General features: G+C 37.9%; 1 protein-coding gene across 9 annotated transcripts in view; it reads left to right on the forward strand.

The window, feature by feature from the left end:
• The window catches only part of LOC129775044 (irregular chiasm C-roughest protein), a 354,255-nt gene that overhangs the window by 192,370 nt on the left and 141,587 nt on the right, over positions 1-20,298 (forward strand). For all 9 annotated transcript variants that reach the window (XM_055779218.1, XM_055779220.1, XM_055779221.1 and 6 more), the window contains 4 exons: positions 8,781-9,112; positions 9,179-9,352; positions 10,043-10,159; positions 10,271-10,304. In XM_055779218.1, the coding sequence (XP_055635193.1) occupies positions 8,781-9,112; positions 9,179-9,352; positions 10,043-10,159; positions 10,271-10,304 (657 nt within the window). The remainder of the gene's footprint in view (positions 1-8,780; positions 9,113-9,178; positions 9,353-10,042; positions 10,160-10,270; positions 10,305-20,298) is intronic.

Raw genomic sequence — 20,298 nt, forward strand, 5'->3', positions numbered from 1 at the left:
AAACAAAAGAATTTCCCTCGTGAAAAATGTTCTGAAACACAATTCAACTAGCATATAATCTGTAGATATTTCTATGTGTACACATTGCTACTCCGTTGACTGAGATATAAAAGAAAACGGTTGAATAGGTTTTGTAACAAAAAAAATCTTGAATACGGTCGACGCTGTGGCTTGTGTTACTATACATTACAATTTTACGGTTAGCCCATAACGCGCCCAGCTTCGCACCGTCTCTCTGCCAAGTTTTTTTCGCGGAGTGTGAATATATACATCTTGTTACGACACTTAGCACCCCTGTAATTGCACGTATTCATGCTCACCATCGTGATGCTGTAGCGGAATTATTGCGTTGAATTAAGTATGTCGTACCAGCCTTTTATTAGTACGGTAATTGCAACGGTGGGATTTTAGAGCAATGATGAAACTGCGATTGTAACTACCGGGGAGATTTGATTTCCACTCGTGCACACTTGAAGACGGGCTAGTTTTATTCCACACGAAATGAATACGGAATAATTAAGAATACGAGGTTTGGACAAAAAGACGTCGAGTGTAGACGGATCCTAGACTGATTTAATAATTTTTTTTTCTTTATCAACAATGGAGGAATCTGGTATACCCCAGTGAATGAACTCTCATTTAGGAATTGTACACTTATTGCGACGAAATAATGCGAAATATTATTATTCTTGGAAATAAAGCTTCACGTCACTCGAAGTCAACACCTTCTGGTACTTCGTCACTCTTGATTTTTAATGAAAAAGTTTTCCCCGCATCCTCATTTTCACTTTCTGAAAAGGAAATAAAGACACGCAGAGCCAAATCCGGAGAATACAGACGATGTTCCATAGTTAGTATTTTTTAACCGCCAAAAACTCCTTAGGACTGTGGGAACCAGCACATTGTCACATTTGGTATCTTTGACAAAAAGACATTATAAAACACCAACCCGAGAAAAAAGTATTGCTCCGATCCACTCAATTATATGCTGAATTCTAACAATACTTCACGTGTGACCTCCGACTAGAACATTGTCTTCAGAGTTGCTAAATTTCCCAAAGAAAAAATCAGTTTACAATCTTATTGTCCCTTCCTCGTAAGAGAACGAGAGGTAAGACGGACCGGTTAAGAGGAACTTCGATTGGTTCTTCGGAAACATGGGTCTTCCAAAACATTAATGCAGTTTAATAATCTGTTTTCCAGATTTATTGATCAAATATTTTACAAAATAACGTTCATATTTTTTTTTGTATGTGTTCACTACGCATACTGAAACATCTATTCTTCAATTTCGTTTTCGTGCTGTCTTTTCCTTTGAATTTGATAGCAGACGCCTACACTTGACTATTGAAACTGTCCCAATCATCAATCATTATCATTTGAATGGGCTATATGTCACTTTCAGTTTCACATGGTAAAAGACGATCACTGCTTTCAATTGAAAGTTTCATTCGATTTCTTCACTCCAAACTGGATTCTCCTGGACCGTTTTTCCAAAAAAATTGATTGTAAAGGGGTATATGAGGGCATATTAGTCTGAGGGTGGCCATGCACTGTTTGCCCGGAGGTCAAATATTTGATATTTTTGACAGATAAAGTTTGGTTTGATATTTGTACAAACGCTATTTTGTTTGCCACTCTTTAATTTTCAACAATGGCAAACAATGTCGAACATGAAAAAATTGACTGAAATATTAAATGTAACCTAGCCATGTACCGACAGGCTCGAAGAACAGACCGAATTGAATATTCTATCAATAATATAGATTTGATCACTACACGTTGATCAAATTTTGTTTGTCGAAAAGAGTCAAATATTTGGCTTCGGTCAAACAGTGTTTGAGCACCCTTACAACCAGTGCCAACAACAGATTATGCCTGCTGTCGTACTGTACATTCTTTCACATCATTTTCATTTTCATTCAAAATAAGACGCTTTCATTCGATATAAGAACCATTAATTTTCATTTGACGATTTGATAGTTTCGCTTCAGTATGAGGAATGAAAGAAATGATCGTGAAATGAAACGAGCCTATACGAAGGTGAAGTGATATTCTCTTTATTGAGCGTGAAGAGAGAGTAGCGCTATTTTCAGCCTGCATGAGCTTGCATGAATTTTAAAAGCCCTTGATGTGACTTCATACTTTTGGTTGTAACTTTCCAACGAAATTAAATATCAAAAAATCATTCTAGGGAAAAAATTCTGAGGGCATAAGCTTCCCAAAAATGCAAATAAGCCAACATTCCGGAGTCCTCTCTTATTTAAATTTCCCCACCCTATGATTATTTGAATCATTCACAGTTTTTCATTCAAAAATGCACCAACTTTCGGAGGCCGACCATTATTTTTTCAACATTCAACACAGTGCCTCCAGCATTGGCTTCTGGACAGACAGCGCACACGGTTCCTTAAGTTTCACGGCCAATGGTCAGTAGTTATAATGTTTGTGTCTTCTCTAGATTTTGGTTCGGTGGTATAGCGACATCAATTATGGTGACTCATCTGTCACTCTTGTCGTTAACCATTAAACCTGGGCAATTATGGTGGATCGAATGGTTGGACAGAAACCCAGTACAGCTTGAAATTGAAAAGCTTGGGCTTGAAAAGCTCATATCATGGGGCAGGTGCAGACTGGTACCGGTAGTACGATGTCTTTCACTAAATCTCACTGGAACACCAGTTGTCAATGGACAATATACTCACAAAGTTGTTCCTATTTATTGCACGCTAGTGTCTGTCCAGTGTCGATTGAGGATGGTGCCTCTCTGAATGTTTTCCTCATCCTTCTATTAGGTGTACCGGTAAGTTTCTTCGGTTTGACAACAGATTACGTAAGATTGCAAAAAGTTGAAGCGTAAACAACATAGTTTTTTGACACTTCGAATATGTCGAAATTCGTATCAACGAGAGTGTTTTTGCGGGGAGTGTTACTTCATTACTTCAATATGAAGAAAAACGCTGCGGAAAGTCATCGCATTTTGGTGGAAGTTTGTGGTTACCATGCTCCAACTGAGAAAACGCGTCAGACGTAGTTTGCACGGTTTAAAAGTGGTAATTTTGATTTGGAATGCGAAGAACGTTCCAGATCGCCAACAAAAGTTTGAAGATGAAGAATGGGAGGCTTACTCGATCAATATCCGTCACAAACGCAACAATAACTTGCAGATACACTTGGAGTAGCTCAGCAAACTATATCCGATCGTTTAAAAGCAATGGGAATGATCCGAAAGATAGAACATTGGGTGCCATATGAATTGAACCACGTTTTTCCACGTGCGAACAACTGCTCCAACGGCATAAAAGAAAGGGTTTTTTGCATCGAATCGTTACTGGCAGTGAAAAGTGGGTCCATTACGGCAATCCTAATCGTCGGGCAACATATGGATGCCCCGACCATGCATCAACATCGACGGCCGCACGGAATATTCACGGTCAGAAGGTTATGCTGTATATTTGGAAGGACCAGCTGTGTGTGTACTATGAACTGCTAAAAACGAATGAAACCATTTCGGGGGACCTCTACTGACGACAATTGATGCGTTTGAGACGTGTTGACCAGCAAACCGGCCGATTATTTCCGCAGAGGTATCCGTGAATTTCCAGAAAGATGTGAAAAAGCAGAATAAAGCATTAACTGGAAAAACGAAGAAACTTACTGGTACTCCTATTATATTTTTCTATAATAAACAAAACAGCGGTTTCCCCCAATTAATCGCCCTAGAACACAACTCCATCAGAAACAACCGTTCAGAAAAAGAGTAATGGGCTAGAAATATTATGGCGCGTGATAAGATTTAATATAGTTTATGTCCTTGAATTGTTTTTTTTTTGTGATGAGGAAGATGAAACCCACGATGCCTTAGTTATGATATATGAGATGTGTTCCCTGAATGTTAGTTTTGAATCAAGGATGACACCAAGATCATTTAATATCTCAATGCAACTTAGAGGTATATTGGGTAATTTATAGGAAAAGATAACAGGTGAATGATTCCGCGGAAAAGATATGCCTGAAAATTTCGATGGACTCAAAACCATTTTTCTAACTTCACACCACGGGTGTTCAATAAAAACAAATGAATTTCTTCAGTGATCTAAATAAAAATTATTTCGAGCAATTCATTACTTTTTATTAAAAACATAACATAACGGCTCTTGGTCAGCTGCTTGGTGTCCGTGGCCCGCCAATTAATGTTGTACACCAAGGCACTGAGGGAGCCGATCATTGAGCCAGGATCCGGTAAACAGTGCTCACCGGCACATTTTCGTCCCGAAAGTGGTCTATTGTAAACATTTTTCCTTGATTGCACGCGTTTCGAAGAACCGAACAACGCGCTCACGGAGTGCTTGTTATTTCGACGTGATATTTGATCGAACTGACAGCACCCGAGTGAAATGAAACGAGTAACCCGTTTCTAGGGAGCCCAGAGAGCAATTACCTCGGTGAGAAAAAAAATACGCTTTTTATTTTTGATTTTGGTATTGAAATTATTTTCATTTTTATTAAACACCCGGTACCCGCACGGAATTTTGAAGTCCCATTGCAACTCATTGCGCAACCTTTGAATTTTCTTACAAAAGATTCAACGTCAGAATCCATTCTTGGCGAACAAAATATTTTGCCGTAGTCTCCTTTTTGTTTCTACAACTCCAGGATGCGATTCATGAGCACTCTTGAGTGTCTGATTACTTACTCCTTTTATCCCCTCGCAATAACACATTTCCTTTAGTTTTGTTATCCCATATTTCAGGCTAGGAAGCAAGTTCAAGCTAGTAATTGTTTTTTTGTAATGTACACAGTGCATTCAAAATGTTCCGGGACTATTTTTTAAAACAAAGAAAAAACGAGATACTCAAAATATTATATATTAGTTTTCTACATATAGGCCTTCTTTTTCCACACAAATTTTTGAACGTTCGTAGAGGTGTCGGAGACGCGTTTCAACTGCCCAGCCGGTATGGAGTTCATAATACACGTCACATTTCTTTGAATGTCTGGAACATCGTCGACACGGTCACCTTTCATAGCGTTATTTAGCTTGGGAAACAAGAAAAAGTCTGCCGGGGCGAGGTCCGGAGAATAGGGTTGTGCGAGGTAGTGCAGGGCAAAGGTGCGCACCTAACTGTTGTCGTCCAATAACTCTTGGAATAAAAACAAATAAAATTCAGTTTGCTTACCAAATTGTAACTATATGCATTACCTTCGAAACGTAGTACAAAAATTTCTCGAGTTTTGTTTGTAGTTAGTCAAAACCTATTTTAATACAAAATGGCAAATGCGTTCTTTTGCCCCATAGTGGAGGCAAAGGTGCGCACCGTACGGGGCAAAAGTGCGCACTTATTGAATTGTACTTCTGAGGTGACTTGTAACAAAAATAAATGCCAGCGGAACAATCATCATTACCATAGTGTGTAGGCACCATCCAGTGGGGAGGAGGGGGTGCTGTATGATGTTATATGGGTGGAGATGAGTGGGTGTTATGGTCGAACATACCATATGGAAATTTTTGGGAGGAAGGAGAATGACAATATAAGATATCTGAAAATGTCCAACATTTGAAACAGAATTATTTTTTTATTAACAGACTAGCTGACCCGGCAACTTTCGTTCCACCCACAATAATAGATATATTGATATGAATCATTTCGAACACTCAAGTTCCCACCGAAATTATTTCTATAATAATAATACATAATCTATACTCGCGGTATATAATTTATTTTTCGACATATAAATCTGGTGCAGACTAAGACGCATCAATCCTGATACTGACTTTTTAAATCCGTTGCTCCGTTCTTGCGATAAATCATGAGGAGGAACGGACACCAAATCATTTTTATTTATATAGATCAAGTGTATAAATACATAATTACCTACACTTGATTTATTTGAAACTCATTGTTGAAAAAAAACTTTGATATTTATTTGAAGTCCATTGTGAAAACATAAACATAAACGAAACATAACCGTTATTGAATTGAATGCATGGTGGAAATAAAAACATTTTTCATTTGGAACTCATTTTGAATTATTTTTAAGCAATTGTTTATTTGCATTCCTCATCTTGGATTTCGGTTCTAAGAATTCCGACGCTTTTCCTTGGAGCGCTGTGGCTTCGTTGCGCTGTTGTGGAGTTCAAAAAGACAAACGATGGTTCCTCATGAAGCTAGAATCCCTATCTCTTACTGCCAGCTTTGCAGCTCGATTGAATTCGTGCTGGAGGTTGTTGGCTTTCGCAAAATCAAACACCAGACGACGTAAATCTTAGAAAGTCATACCATAGAAAGCTTTGTCTAGTGCTCTGCAGTGGTCCGCCAGATCTTTAGATTGCTCACTGGTAAACTCGACTGAACCGCCCTAGGTGCTCGCTGGCTCATCCCAGCAGAAGTAGAAATGTCAATAAAAGAAGATTCAAATCATAAATCACTCACTGATACGAGCCTCTTCCTCAGAGCTGATTAAGAAATATCGAGGTCTCCGACGCTTCGAGACTCCCTTCCGAAGCCTCTGTTGGGCCATTTGAGCATTTCTGGAGTGCGTTTCTTCAAATCAGAAGTTTTCCAGTAAAAACTAATTTGAAATCATTTGGGACATTTTCTCAGCCCGCAGCCTCAAGTATCCATCTACACGTACACCCAAACTAGCGCTGGCAGAAAATATTTCATCTTAGGCAGAAAAAATGTTTGCTGGAATGCAAGGCTGTTTTATACTGTTTTATCCTCATAGTCACTGATGCTAAGAATAAAAAGAAGAGCATAAACGAGAATTTATATCTTCCACGGTCTGGGCCGTGCATGTTGCGAAGTATGTTTCGCTCGCTTATATTGTTCTTGTACTGCTATAGCATATATATTATATAAATGCATTGGAAAAGTAACACGATTTCTGTTAATTTTAAGCTCATTCATCGTAATAAATCTGGATGTCAAAACATTTGCCAGAAATTAATTTGACGTGTATGTACATTAGGGTGCCAATGAAAATGATCATCTCGAATTTCAAAAAGTTACCACATAAAAAATGTTTACCACCTCGAAAATACACCCTATGCAAAATATCAGCTCAATCGGACTTAAAGGAGAGTGGCGCAAAGCGGTCATAGTTTGAGTTTTTGAAAATCGAAAAATCACCTAAGGGGGAAGTAAAGGAAATTGAGGTTTTCGAAAATAAATTTTTGATGCCAAATGTCATTCTTTCTTTTTTTCTTTGTTTTTGAGAGGCTTTGAACTTTGCATGAAACGTCGAGATCTAGTGTCATCACGAAAAAAAAATGTCAAAAACCGGCATTCCGGGACTACGAAATGAAAAGTACGGTTTTGGGTGCTAATAAAATTTGTTATCTCGATTTTTCATTCGGAACATACTACGAAATGTTTATTTGCACGATAATATACCCTATGCAAAATATAAACTCATTCTGATCTTCATTTACTGGTGTCACAAGCGTTAAAATTTGAGTTTATTTCAAAAACGAAAAATCACCGAAAATCGAGGTTATATAACAAATTTTTGATGCCAAATGTCTTATCTCTAATAATTTTTTTGTCAAAAAAAATTTTTTTTTGGCACTTGGTCGTTTTTGCGCCTGAAAAATCGATTTTTAACAAAAACATTTTTTTTAGATAACTGTAAATCTCGACGTGTCATGAAATTTTAAGGCATCATTTTTTTTAAACCCAGATTTCCGGTGATTTTTAGGTTTTCAAAAAACTCAAATTTTAATGTCTGCGACACCAGTAAATGAAGTCAGAATGAGCTAATATTTTTCATAGGGTATATTATCGTACAAATCAACATTTCGTAGCAAGTTCCGAATGAAAAATCGAGATAACTTTTTTGATTGTCGACCAAAACCATACTTTTCGTTTCGTACTCCGAAAAAAAAACTAATTCTCAGAGTGCCGATTTTTGACAAAAAAAAATTTCGAGATGACTGAGCTGTGTTTTTTCGAGGTGGTGAACATTGTATAGGGTAACTATTTGAAATTTTAGGGTTGATTTTTCCCATACGTTCATTGGCACCCTAATGTACATTCGTGGTCCATTATGAGCATCCCACATTATTGTAAAACACTTGCTCGTAACTTCTAAACGTCAGTATCGTATATTCTCAGTATATTCGGTTTCATCGTCCGATTTAGTCCGAACTCCTCCCAGTGTCGTAAATTTATTGGAATAGGAATTTTATTTTCTTTTTGAAATCAGCAGTTTACCAGATTGTTCTCAATATGTTTGAATGTTTTCAAATGAACAGTGCAGAAATGTTAGTGTTTTGATATGGGTCAATTGCAACGAAAATCTTTTTTTTTCATACATACTATTAGATATGCATTCGAAAAAACACTTAGATTAATTGATACAGCACAAATATTCGTATTCTGAGTAAAAAAAACACGTCCCGTTTCTTGAATGAGAAAATGAATATAATGAATGGTCACCTAAAAGCAAAGAAGAACATATTTATCACATATTCATGACCACCTCGTAGGATATTCTCCCTTCTTCCACATTATATATCTTTAACAGATTTATTCACACTCTGCTACTTTTTATTCTATGCGCCATCCAGGTAGCACGAAAGTCTCCCAGATAATTATTTATTTAGATGAACAGCATGTTGTAATTAAAATTCATTAACGCTTTTTAAGACGCCTGGGGCAACTGACCTTATTTCGTGTGCTCTCCTCTATTTACTCATGACTTTTTATTACATTTCTCCTCTCACTCGCTACGCTGTTTTTGTCCCACTATGATCTCCACCTCCGTCGCCACCGCAGGGTTTCTACACAGGGAAAACCTTTCCTCGACCGAGGACGAGAATCAAGACTGGTAATAGATAACGTAACATACGACTATCAGGGCGAATATGAATGCAGGGCGACAAACTTCATCAACGGACAGGAACGAACGGCCACTTCCGATCCAATCGCACTACAAGTGGTGGGTGCCCCCCAGGTGCTCCGTACAACATCCACAGCCGCCGGTCATTCTATTTCGGTGCGGAAGGGAGATTCCGCCACACTTTCGCTTATTGTGTGTGCGGATCCGAGACCGCGCCATGTTGCGTGGGAGTGGGGCTCGTTACGGTTGGAAGCGGGTTCAGGCATAGGTAAATATTTTCATTCGCACTTTTTAATCACGATTTTCATCTAATTGAAATCCGGCACACGCATAGGCCGCTACCGGGTGGATGATGTTACCCAGGACAGCCGAGAGGATTGTTACTTAGCAACGTTGCATATCGACGATGCTGACTTGCAGGATCAGCGCCCGTACTATCTGGTGGTCGAAAACGAACGTGGTACCGACCGCCATGCCGTAAATCTCCGCGTGGAGGGGATGTTCTCAGGTGAATAGCACATATTACGATAATTCATAGCACCCACTCATAGCTCTCATGGTCAGATAAGCGCAGGCCGGTGTGTAATGGAATCAGAATCAACAGGTATTGTTATACCCTTATATTCCCAGTATGATGAATTCGGTGAGATACATACAACGCACACATTTTTCTTTTCGAGCGAATGAATATTTTTACAATCGGCATAAATCAGTTTAATAAGATCATCATAAACCTAGTAGAACTGTATCTCGTCGTGAATCGACATTTTTTTATCGACACGCCGACAACGACGTTGATAAAACAAAACAAAAACGTGTATCGTTGGGACCTCTAAAAATAATGAAATTTCTTCCATCCGTCCAATGTTAATCAATGAAAAACACGAACTCAAAACAAGACCTGCTTCGCACAGTTCGCCGACGCGTGTTGTGGTCCCTTTGTTCAATATTTAAAATTGGGTAAAATACATAAAACATTAATGTCCATTTCGGGGCAAAAGGTTTTAAGCTGATTCGATGAAAAGAATTTTGCGTTTTTGCTAACCCTTTTACCGCTATCATTTACGCAGAAACGTTTCTCTTTGCATATTTAAAACCCGCATTCCGCCGCCATTTCTTAACATCGCCGGCGCACTTTGGGGGCCTGGTGAAAACTAAAAAAAAACACACACCTTGCTGGATCGAACTGGATAAACAGTGGAGCCATTGGAATTGAGTTACCTGCTCGGAATCGCCGGAGGATGTCTAGCAGCTTTCCTAATCCTTATTTGCCTGTGTATTTATGCTATTCGGACGAAAATGTGCTGTTTCCGAAGTGAGTATTGCTTTTCTATTCTTATCTATTAACATAATATTCAACAAGACTATTGGCGCTGGATTTTCCTAACTGCAGTTCTATACATATCCTTTTTTTTGCCTCCCACAGATCGAAACAACTATAAGACGTCAGAAAAGGATAGGTAAGTAGGAATGGAGTGTAGTGTTTTGATGATACTTGCAAATAAGTTCAATTTTATTTTCACCATGCGGTCCCCACCGAACGATTTTGTCTGCGACAAAATGGAGATGTAAACATATAGTTTTATGCACGCATGAAACATACAAACTTCGGTTGCATATCTCTTATTGATTCCCATAAGTTGTTAAGGGGGGTTGTGAACTTAACACGAATGTTTCACTGGTCCTATCTTTTTTTCTAGCTTTTCCAGAATCGACCATGAAGGTTTATATAAATGCAAATTTAGTAACAATGATGAAACACTTTCGCATTCCTTCACAAGGTTTTTTTCTTCCCCGGACCCTGGCTCACATTTCTGTTTGTTTCCCAAAGTCCCACGGATTAAAAATAAGACTTTTCAGGTTGTTTCATTAAGAGTTCACCGTCGAACCCGGGTACGCCGGGGTTTTCACCGTCGAAGAAAAATATCACACCGCCCAGCCGAATAAATAAAGAGCCCCCGCTCTGACATGAAATATTCAGGACATGAAACGATTACTGTTCGTTACCTGTTGAGCGAAGGCAGGTAGAGCAGGAACAAAAAATTAAAGCAAATGAGATGCCGTTGCGAAAGAATTGGTTCTTTCACGTTGACATAATCATACATTGTAAATACCGCCGTTGATTTATCACGTTTCGATTATTTTACCGTTCTGCCGTAACAAGAGACCGAATTGGTTACTAATTGCCTATATTTTGGCCATACTTTCAGTTACTTACAATCTTCGTTATGAAGACAGTTTTTGTAACGTGATTGATATTGTTCCCCAATAGTTCCAGAATAATCAGCGCGAAGTTTGTGAATCACTCATTTTTTCTCACACAAAATAGACAGGTATTAAGTGCCTTGGTCGAGATCCAATTCATTATTTTTCCAGCATGATCCATTGCCAAGAATCAGTGAAAAAAAACCTTCGCTTTGAGTGGAAGGCAAAATTTCGGAGGAAAATATTGCAGATCATGATTTTTTGTACTCCCCTTAGAATCACGCACTAGCTGGCAGCTCTCCACTGAGGTTCGCGTGATGTCCAGCCTCATGTCCAATAATTACACGCTAAACACGCATTTCTATAATATTAGGCTCGCTCAGAGCGTTGTAAGGACTTGTGGTGTGGGCTGAGCATGTTCTTTTATCTTACACGAATCTGTCGATCTTAAATCTTTTTTCGCTGTTTCTCAAAATCCCAGGCAAAGAAACGCGTTTTGTTTTTCTCAGCATTAGGCTCGCGTAAATCAGTTATTTCATCATTATCGCTCAAAGGTGTTGAGTGCATGTTTCTGCGAAACTAACTGAAATCATCTGTATTTATGACATTTTCTTGGGTAATTATCGAAGACCGACAAGGCGTAATTTATCGATAAACCACGACAAAGCAATCCAGACTTATTTGCTTTACCATACTTAATGTTGAACATTCAGTGATTACGATGCTGAATTTGTTCCAAGTTTAACAATACATGACCATTAGGGTGCCAATGAATGTATGGGAGAAAATCGACACGAAAATTTCAAAAACTTACCCTATTGAAACCTCATCACCTCGAAAAAAAACACTCTATGCAGAATTTCAGCTCCATCGGACTTAAGGGAGAGTGGCGCAAAGCGGTCAAAGTTTGAGTTTTTTGAAAATCGAAAAATCACCCAAGGAAATCGAGGTTTTCGAAAAAAATATTTTTCATGCCAAATGTCGTAAAATTGCATGAAACGTCCAGACCTACTGTCATCTGGAAAAAACCATTTTTTTTCGAGATAACTATAAATTTTGACGAGTCATGCAGTCATGACATTTGGCATCAAAGAGATTTTTTGGGAACCCCGATCTTCGGTGATTTTCGGTTTTCAAAAAAAAACTCAAATTTAAACGGCTGCGACACTAATAAATGAAGTCCAAATGAGCTAATGCTCATGCAAAATATGATGCAAATCAACATTTCGCAGCAGGTTACGGATGAAAAATCGAGATAACTATTTTTACTGGCACCCAAAACCATATGTTCCGTCTCGTGTTCCGAAAGTCCAAGAATGTCGAAATTTTGCAATTTTAAGGCCCCGATTTCCTTTACTCCCCCCTTGGGTAATTTCTCGGTTTTTTCGGTTAAGTCTGATTGAGCTGATATTTTGCATATGGTGTTTTTTCGAGGTAATGAACATTTTTATGGGGTAACTTTTTGAAATTCGAGATGCCCATTTTCATTGGCACTCTAATGACCATATTCAGCAATGTAAATCAGAATTCCGAATGGGAAAACAATATGGAGAAAATAAATGAGTAATTGACTATGCATAAAACATTGTACGATCAATTTGCCCAGTGAAGATAGTAAACAGTGGAACGATCAAAACATTGTTGTTATAGATTGAATAAATTCTTTAGAGTATGGAATAAAAAAAAACTGAACACTCTTCATTTTATAAATGTATGCGTGTAAAATTATTCCTCTATTTCGATTTTGACGTTTGCTCTCAAGTCCTCGAAATGGCATCCAAATAAGAGGGTCAACGCTTGAAAATTTTATACAACTGCCTCGTCGATTTTGTCAGACGCAGAACGCCAATTTGCTTCAAATTGTCTTTCGTTCCACCGATTTGTGTCTGCTTTAAGTTCTACTTGACGATGGTCCAATATATATTTATGTGACTGTTTGGAGGGTTTCAATCTTTGGGTACTACAATCACACCATCTCGGCATATCTTTCCATAATGACAAACGCCGAATCCGCCAATAGAAAAGAGTTTGACGTGTTCATTGGCAGCAGACGTTTCTCCAGTTTATAAATATCGTTTTCCCAACCGCAGGTGGAGATGGCCTACCAAACTAAGTATTTTCGGGGAACTTGGATGGCTTCACGGTTTTGAAGATGTATGTCACTTTTCCTCTTCTGTCGCCGTGTGAAAGTTCTACCACAGAAACTGCTTGAAGTCCTATTTTGACAACTTCTCGTGTGAGAAGTTTGGATTTTCATTTGTGTTGATGTTCTGATGAAGTCTGATGAAGTTCTGTAGATTGTCGAGCGCTTTTTCATGAATCCATGTTGAAAATCAAAGAATATTTGATTAAAGAGAAGGATACAACTTGTTATGCATTATACTTTCAAACACCTTGGGCAAAAAGTTCAGGATCGAAATGGGCCTGTAATTCTCGAGGTGTAAGAACTACCATTAACGGAAGTAACATGGCGTTGTTGGTAAGATCAAATTAAATCAAATTAAAATAATGAAGGGGAAATACTCATCAAGATAATGTTCTACGGTACCAGTGGATCACATGTATTGCCGTTTGAGTTACTCCCCTTGATACCGTTGATATTTTTTGCGGACAACCATGTCTTCTTAAGTGCTACTCTGCCCTTAAGACCATTCTTAAAAGACGATTTCGTACGGATCGCAATGTCAGTTGAATGAAAAACTCGCTTTCAAGCTCCTCGCAATAGCTCTGTCAATTCGGGCAGTTGTCTTTGAAGGACGCCCCGATCGCTTTAAGGGGTAATACACTGTGGAAACTTGAAAAATTAAAAAAAATATTTCTGTCGTAAAATGGTCTCTGGAATGTCTACTTTACTGTAGTTTTTGTCCCAGGTTTGTCCGATGCTTTAACACGAAATTGAAATGATTGAGCACGAAAACTCCGAAAGCCCTAGACACAATGTTTACATTCGAGAAAGCTGCATAATACACACTAAAACTCTGTAAAACACACTTTTTTTGCAAATTGTATTTTGAAATTGTTGAAATGTGGATTCGAAATATTCTAAGTATCAGAAGCGAATTAATTGGTATGTTTATTGAACACTCGGTCTTGAGAAAGGCTATTTGGAAAGCCTCGCTAGCACTGCCGTCTGTTCGCATGCAGGAAGACTGATAATTCGTGAATGATTTATTGGCGACTTTTTCCGAACGATCAATTAATTTTCGTGAATTCGAGCATTGTTCCCGGGTTAGTAGTGGCGTCAAAGTGCAGCGTATCTAAAGGTGAAAATTTGTTCCTCAACGGTTGCTGCACACTTTAGGAATTATTTTTCATTTTGCCAAGAGACACTGCAAAACTTACTTGGATGTTCAGTAAGTTCAGAGTTTCAGTGTCGCTCTAGAAAACGAGCAATCAACATTACATTTTCATTCTGAGAGTTAATTTGGAAATCTGCGAAAATTTGCCTTTCCTTTTCTTTGCACAAACGTTTAATTGGTAAAGGCATTCATTTCTCAGTCCTTGTCAGTGATACCAAATGTTTGTACAGGTCGGACTCGATTATCCGGAGTATTGATTTTTTTTTCACTCCGGATAATTGAGTCAAAAAGGGGGTCTCCGTAGCCACATTGGTTGCGCGTTCGCTTAGTAAGCGATCGATCGTGAGTTCAAAACTACGGACCCTCATTGACCATCTTTGTGTTGTTACAGAATAGCTACGTCCACGCAACAATCATCAGCGATGGAGATCGATCCACGGTCGAAATAAGATCGATTCATCCATACAACTGCTCTGCTCTGCAAGACACATCGGGCTGCTGTTCTATAAATAACTCAACAATGATCAATCAACTGTCTCCGCTGTCCGGTGGTCCAACTGGATAATGGAAGAACAGAAAGAATACTCTTACGCCTAAATGGCTACTGTGTGAATGTACCGTATGTAATGGTATAGAAGGAATACTGGCGAACGGCAACTGTGTAATGTGCTAATTATATTAGGCTGTCAAAAAAGTCCTGCGGTATTTTTTTTGAATTTTCATTTGTTCATAAAATTAGTTACAATCATCTGTTTTAAGTCAAATATGCGCCGTTTTGTTCGATGACTTGTTCCCAACGAGATGCCAACTTCATAATACTCCTGTTATAGAAGCTCGCTCCCTTATTGACAAAAAACTCGGATAGCCAATTTTCACAGGCCTTAGCCACAAAACTTCTGACTACCTAGCTCGTTCGCCATGGACAAAAACAGGTGGTAGTAACTTGGTGCAAGGTCCAGACTATACGGCGGATGCAAAAGAACCTCCCATCCGAGCTCCCGGAGCTTCTGGCGCGTCACCAAAGAAGTGTGTGGCCTGGCGTTGTCCTGATGGAAGACAATGCGGCCTCTGTTTATCAAAGATGGCCTCTTCTTCATAAGTGCTACCTTCAAGCGGTCCAGTTGTTGGCAGTACAGGTCCGAATTGAGCGTTTGGCCATAGGGAAGCAGCTCATAATAGATTATTCCTTGACAATCCTACCAAACACACAGCAGAACCTTCCTGGCCGTTAATGAGGGCTTGGCCACCGTCTGAGCCGCTTTAGCGGGCTTCGACCACGACCGTTTGCGCTTCACGTTGTCGTAAGTGACCCACTTTTCATCGCCAGTCACCATTCGCTTCAGAAACGGGTCGATTTTGTTGCGATTCAGCAGCGATTCACATGCGTCGATTCGGTCAAAGATGTTTATTTGCGTCAACGTGTGTGGCACCCATACATCGAGCTTCTTTGTGAATCCAAGCTTCTTCAAATGGTTAATAACGGTTTGATGACGTTGTGCGGTGGAAATGGAAACTGTATCGGGTCCATAAACTGCACAAATTTTATTGGCAGCTTGAGATGCATTTTTGCCTTTGTCATAGTAGTACTGTAAAATATGTCGGATTTTCTCTTTATTTTGCTCCATATTTGCGACACTATAACTCACGAACGACTTAACCAAACAAAACACTGTCAAGGAATATATTATAGCGCGCAAAAATACCTTTCCAACAAGCTATAGTATGACTCGATACAATGAATACAACTAGAACTACGCGCTTACAACGACACCTCGCGGTAATACCGCAGGACTTTTTTGACAGCCTAATAGATATGATAACCTTGTGACATGTACACGATTAAAATTCGGCTCTGTTACAGCTAAAATGCTAATGAGCCTTAAATAAATAAATGGGATAAAAAAAATCGTCAAAACAATTTTTTTTCTTTATTTGATTTTTTTGCATGTATTTTTCGTTTTTTTGAAAATAAAATAAGAATTTGATTTTTGATTCATCCCCTTAAAGTCAGAGAACACCTTTGTCACATGAAAAAAATAAATTTATCTAGATTCTCTCAGGATGTGATAGACGATCATATTTGATGAAAAAAATCCTCCTACGCATATGTTCGAATTTTAACAATGACAGAGTTATACAACTTTTTTTTTGTTTCGGACTCTGCTGCTTCAAACTGGCTCTACCTTAAAAAGTACGCTACAGGAGACTTTTTTGATTGTAGATGGCTTTCTACCAATTGAGAAATATTAGTCTAACTAATTATTTCTCTCAGTGTGACGATTAATCGATTAATCGATTATTTGGGGCGATTAATCTTAACCCAGTTTCTTATTTTGTAGAGCGGTTATAAGCACCATATGGACCGAGCAACGGAAAATGCTACAAAAGTGCTGGAATCTTACCCCGCCTTTCCCCCCATAGGCAACACTGCCTATAGTATTAGCCTAATACAAGATGAGACAACTGGCTTCTTACTCTTCTTCGTCAAACAAAAACGAAGCCATGACATAAAGATGCCAGAGTTGCCAAATATTATAAAATTTCGGATTTTTTAAATTTTTTTTATGAATCGTAGCATTTGGTTGGTGCGAATTTAATGATTTTGCATTTTTTCAGTAAGGCAATCTCAAAAAGGATAAAGGATAAAATAAGTCTTTTAAATACCCATATCTATAATATAATAATGTTATCCATAACAACTCGTCCAAGACTGTCTGGAGAATCTTTTCTCGTTGATTCGTGCAAAACAACGGCGCTCAACTCCATTGTAATTCAGAAACAACTTGAAAATCGTGACCCTTTCGCAATACATGACCGTAGTACCGAATGCTTCGCATACAGCCGATACACAAGAACATCTTGTTGGATTGATGGACTTGCAATCAAAGCGAGAAGCGAGAAAAATGTTCTGAAACATTTATATTCCTTTCATTTGAAAGATGAGAAAATTTAGTACAGGATATAGTAGTGGAACAACTAAATTAGTGAATTTTAATAACATTTTGGAGGTGAAACACTTAAAAGTTAATAATTTTAAATGTGTTATTTTTAATTTTATCCTAAAAATTTATATTAAACTAGATTGTTTCTATCAATTAAAATGAAGTTATTTAACCGCTCCACAATTTATTCTATGACGCACAACTTTTATCTTTCTCAATTTGGCTGCAATATCGATATAAACAACTCCTGGTGAAAATTCAAGTAAAATCTTCAAAAATCACGGTTTTTACCCCACTGTACATGTAATACCCACTTAAACTTCACCTAACGTTGAAAGGTTACATTTCTTTATGAAATAAGCCATATTTGAAACATAAAAAAAGTATTTTTTTCCAAACTGAATATAATCGAGTCCAAAATTGTATATAATCGAGTCCGACCTGTACTGTATTCTATTAGTCAAATCATTTAATTTGATACCAATATTGAGGGGATTGCAAAAAATACATAGTCGACCATTTTGTGGCGGCAACCTTTTCGAATTTATGTTGTTCATAGTGTAGTGTATTCTCCAAATCAAGCCATTCAGCCATTTTTTTGCGGCGGCCAAATTGAATTTCTCAAGATCATGGAATACGCAGTTTTATAACGACAGTAAATTAAATGTATGTTCCAAATTTCAGATCAATCATTCAACAGGAACGGTGTCAATTGTCTATTAATGTGGGACAACCCAACAAACATTCAAACATACATAGAAACAGGTCAGGCTGAATTAAACCATTCAAAAAGTAATTAGTTGTTTGGGGACTGCGGCCATCTTGAAATTGGATTTTTCATTATCTGCTATGTTCTACTAGTCGAGAACTTTCTTTTGATACATTTTTGGGCATTTTTCATAAATAACTGTGTTCTACTAGTCAAGCCTTTGATACCCATACTGATGGGACTCTGAGAAAATAGGTAATCCACCATTTTGTAGTGGCCGCCATCTTAAATTTGCATTTTTCATGAATAACTGTATTCTACTAGTCAAGCCCTTTCATTTGATATCCATATTGATGGGGTTGTGAAAAAAATATATATGGCGCCATTTTGTGGTGGTGGCTATCTCGGATTTGAATTTTTCATAAATAACTGTATTCTACTAGTCAAGCCCTTTCATTAGATACCCATATTGATGGGTTCTAAGAAAATATGTAATCCGCCATTTTGTAGTGGCCGCCATCTTGGATTTGCATTTTTCATAAATAACTGCATTCTACTAATTAAGCCCTTTCATTTGATACCCACATTAGCTATTCAATATAGAATTATTATACAAATTATTCAAAATTTCCGAAAATCAAAAATAAAATACTCCGGATGATCAAATCCCGGATAATCGAGTCTCCGAATAATCGAGTCCGACTAGTACTATGGAGTTTCATTCTTGAGTTTCTGGCTTGGCTTGGACAGCACCTTTCCTTATTTATTTTTTTGCGGTCCGCGACACCATGACTGAAACGTGTTTCTGGCCCCTCTGAAAATAAGGTTGAGTACCGTTGTTCTTGACTATCTAAACATTAGAAATGTACAGAAAAAAAATCTAATTTATTCGAAGACTTCTAGTCTAGAATACCTCCTTAAAGAAATTTGAAATAAGATAATCGAATAGTTTTTTTTTATATGTACTATTGGAGCTTTTTACGATGTGAACAAGCAGTGGTGGCGGAGTTTTCAAAACGACGTGTGCAAAATCGTGCCAAAAAAAAATTAAAAAATCGTAGATATTATACACGGTGCACCCGTGGCCGAGTGTTTAGCCTCTCACATTATCATGCCGGGTGTTCGGGTTCGATTCCCGTTCTGGCCGGGGGATTTTTTCGTCAAAGAAATTTCCTTCGACTTGCACTGTGGTCACGCGTACTCTAGAGCTTGCCCCTCGGAATACATTCAAGGCGTGTTATTTGGCTTAAGAAATCTCAACTAAAGTATTAATAAATGACGATAGTTAATGCATACGTTGAGACGGAAAAAGTTCCACAGGGAACGTTAACGCCATTCAAGAAGAATAAGAAGATATTATACAAATTTGATAAGTAGTTTAGTGAAAAAAAATTGTGGAAAACTAAAGTGTCAATAGAACCTCAAACGACGGTACTTGTTTTTCATAAATTACAATTTCAACCTATTTCTATGGATTAATTTTCGAACAAGTATTGATTTGTTGTTTTTACACTATTATGACATTATAATGTTGTGAAACCAGTGCCGAAATAGTTGAAGACATAAAAAATAGTTTTCTCAATTTTATCGCTTTCTCAATACATTTCAGATTCTCAATGCGCCCAAAGCATGATGTTGATATGATTCAAAGAACTCTGAATTTTTACGTTCCAACTAATGCTTATGTTATTTAGGAAGAGAATAGTTTCAAATGTAGCTGTTTCTTTTAGGATTCAATTAGTTGAAGCCCTTTCTTAATTAAAACTTAAGTGATCGATGTTTTTGATGGTATTTCTCTTCATATAACATTTTCACTTTACCATTGCCCCAAATATTTCTATGAACCTGGGGACAGTTAGGCGAATTTTATTTTCTGATGAATTATCTTCGCCAGCGGACCATCATGGGACTTGATGAACAACATCTTGATAGTACCACCTACGGACCTGGAATTTGACCTCTTTGTTCTGTTCGAGGATTCTTTATTGGGGTATTTATTTGCTCGGTACAACTTAGAAACTTCTCGAAAACTGATTCACTGCACTTCCTAGCGATCACTATCTTGTATTTTCGTCAAACCTTAATCAGAGAAGTTGGTAATATCATTGATCTGCCGGATAACTTTCAACCGACGTTCACGATAGCCGGTTATCCATGTAGAATTGAATTACTAACCATACACTGCTTTTGGTATAATTTAGCAATGATGGGTTTTGCAAATGAGTTTGTATGATGAGTTTCTTTTCTTCTTTATGCGTGTTGAAAAAAATCGATACAAAAAAACACAAATTGATAATGA

Source organism: Toxorhynchites rutilus, chromosome 3 (assembly GCF_029784135.1).
Source record: "Toxorhynchites rutilus septentrionalis strain SRP chromosome 3, ASM2978413v1, whole genome shotgun sequence".
Taxonomy (NCBI): domain Eukaryota; kingdom Metazoa; phylum Arthropoda; class Insecta; order Diptera; family Culicidae; genus Toxorhynchites; species Toxorhynchites rutilus.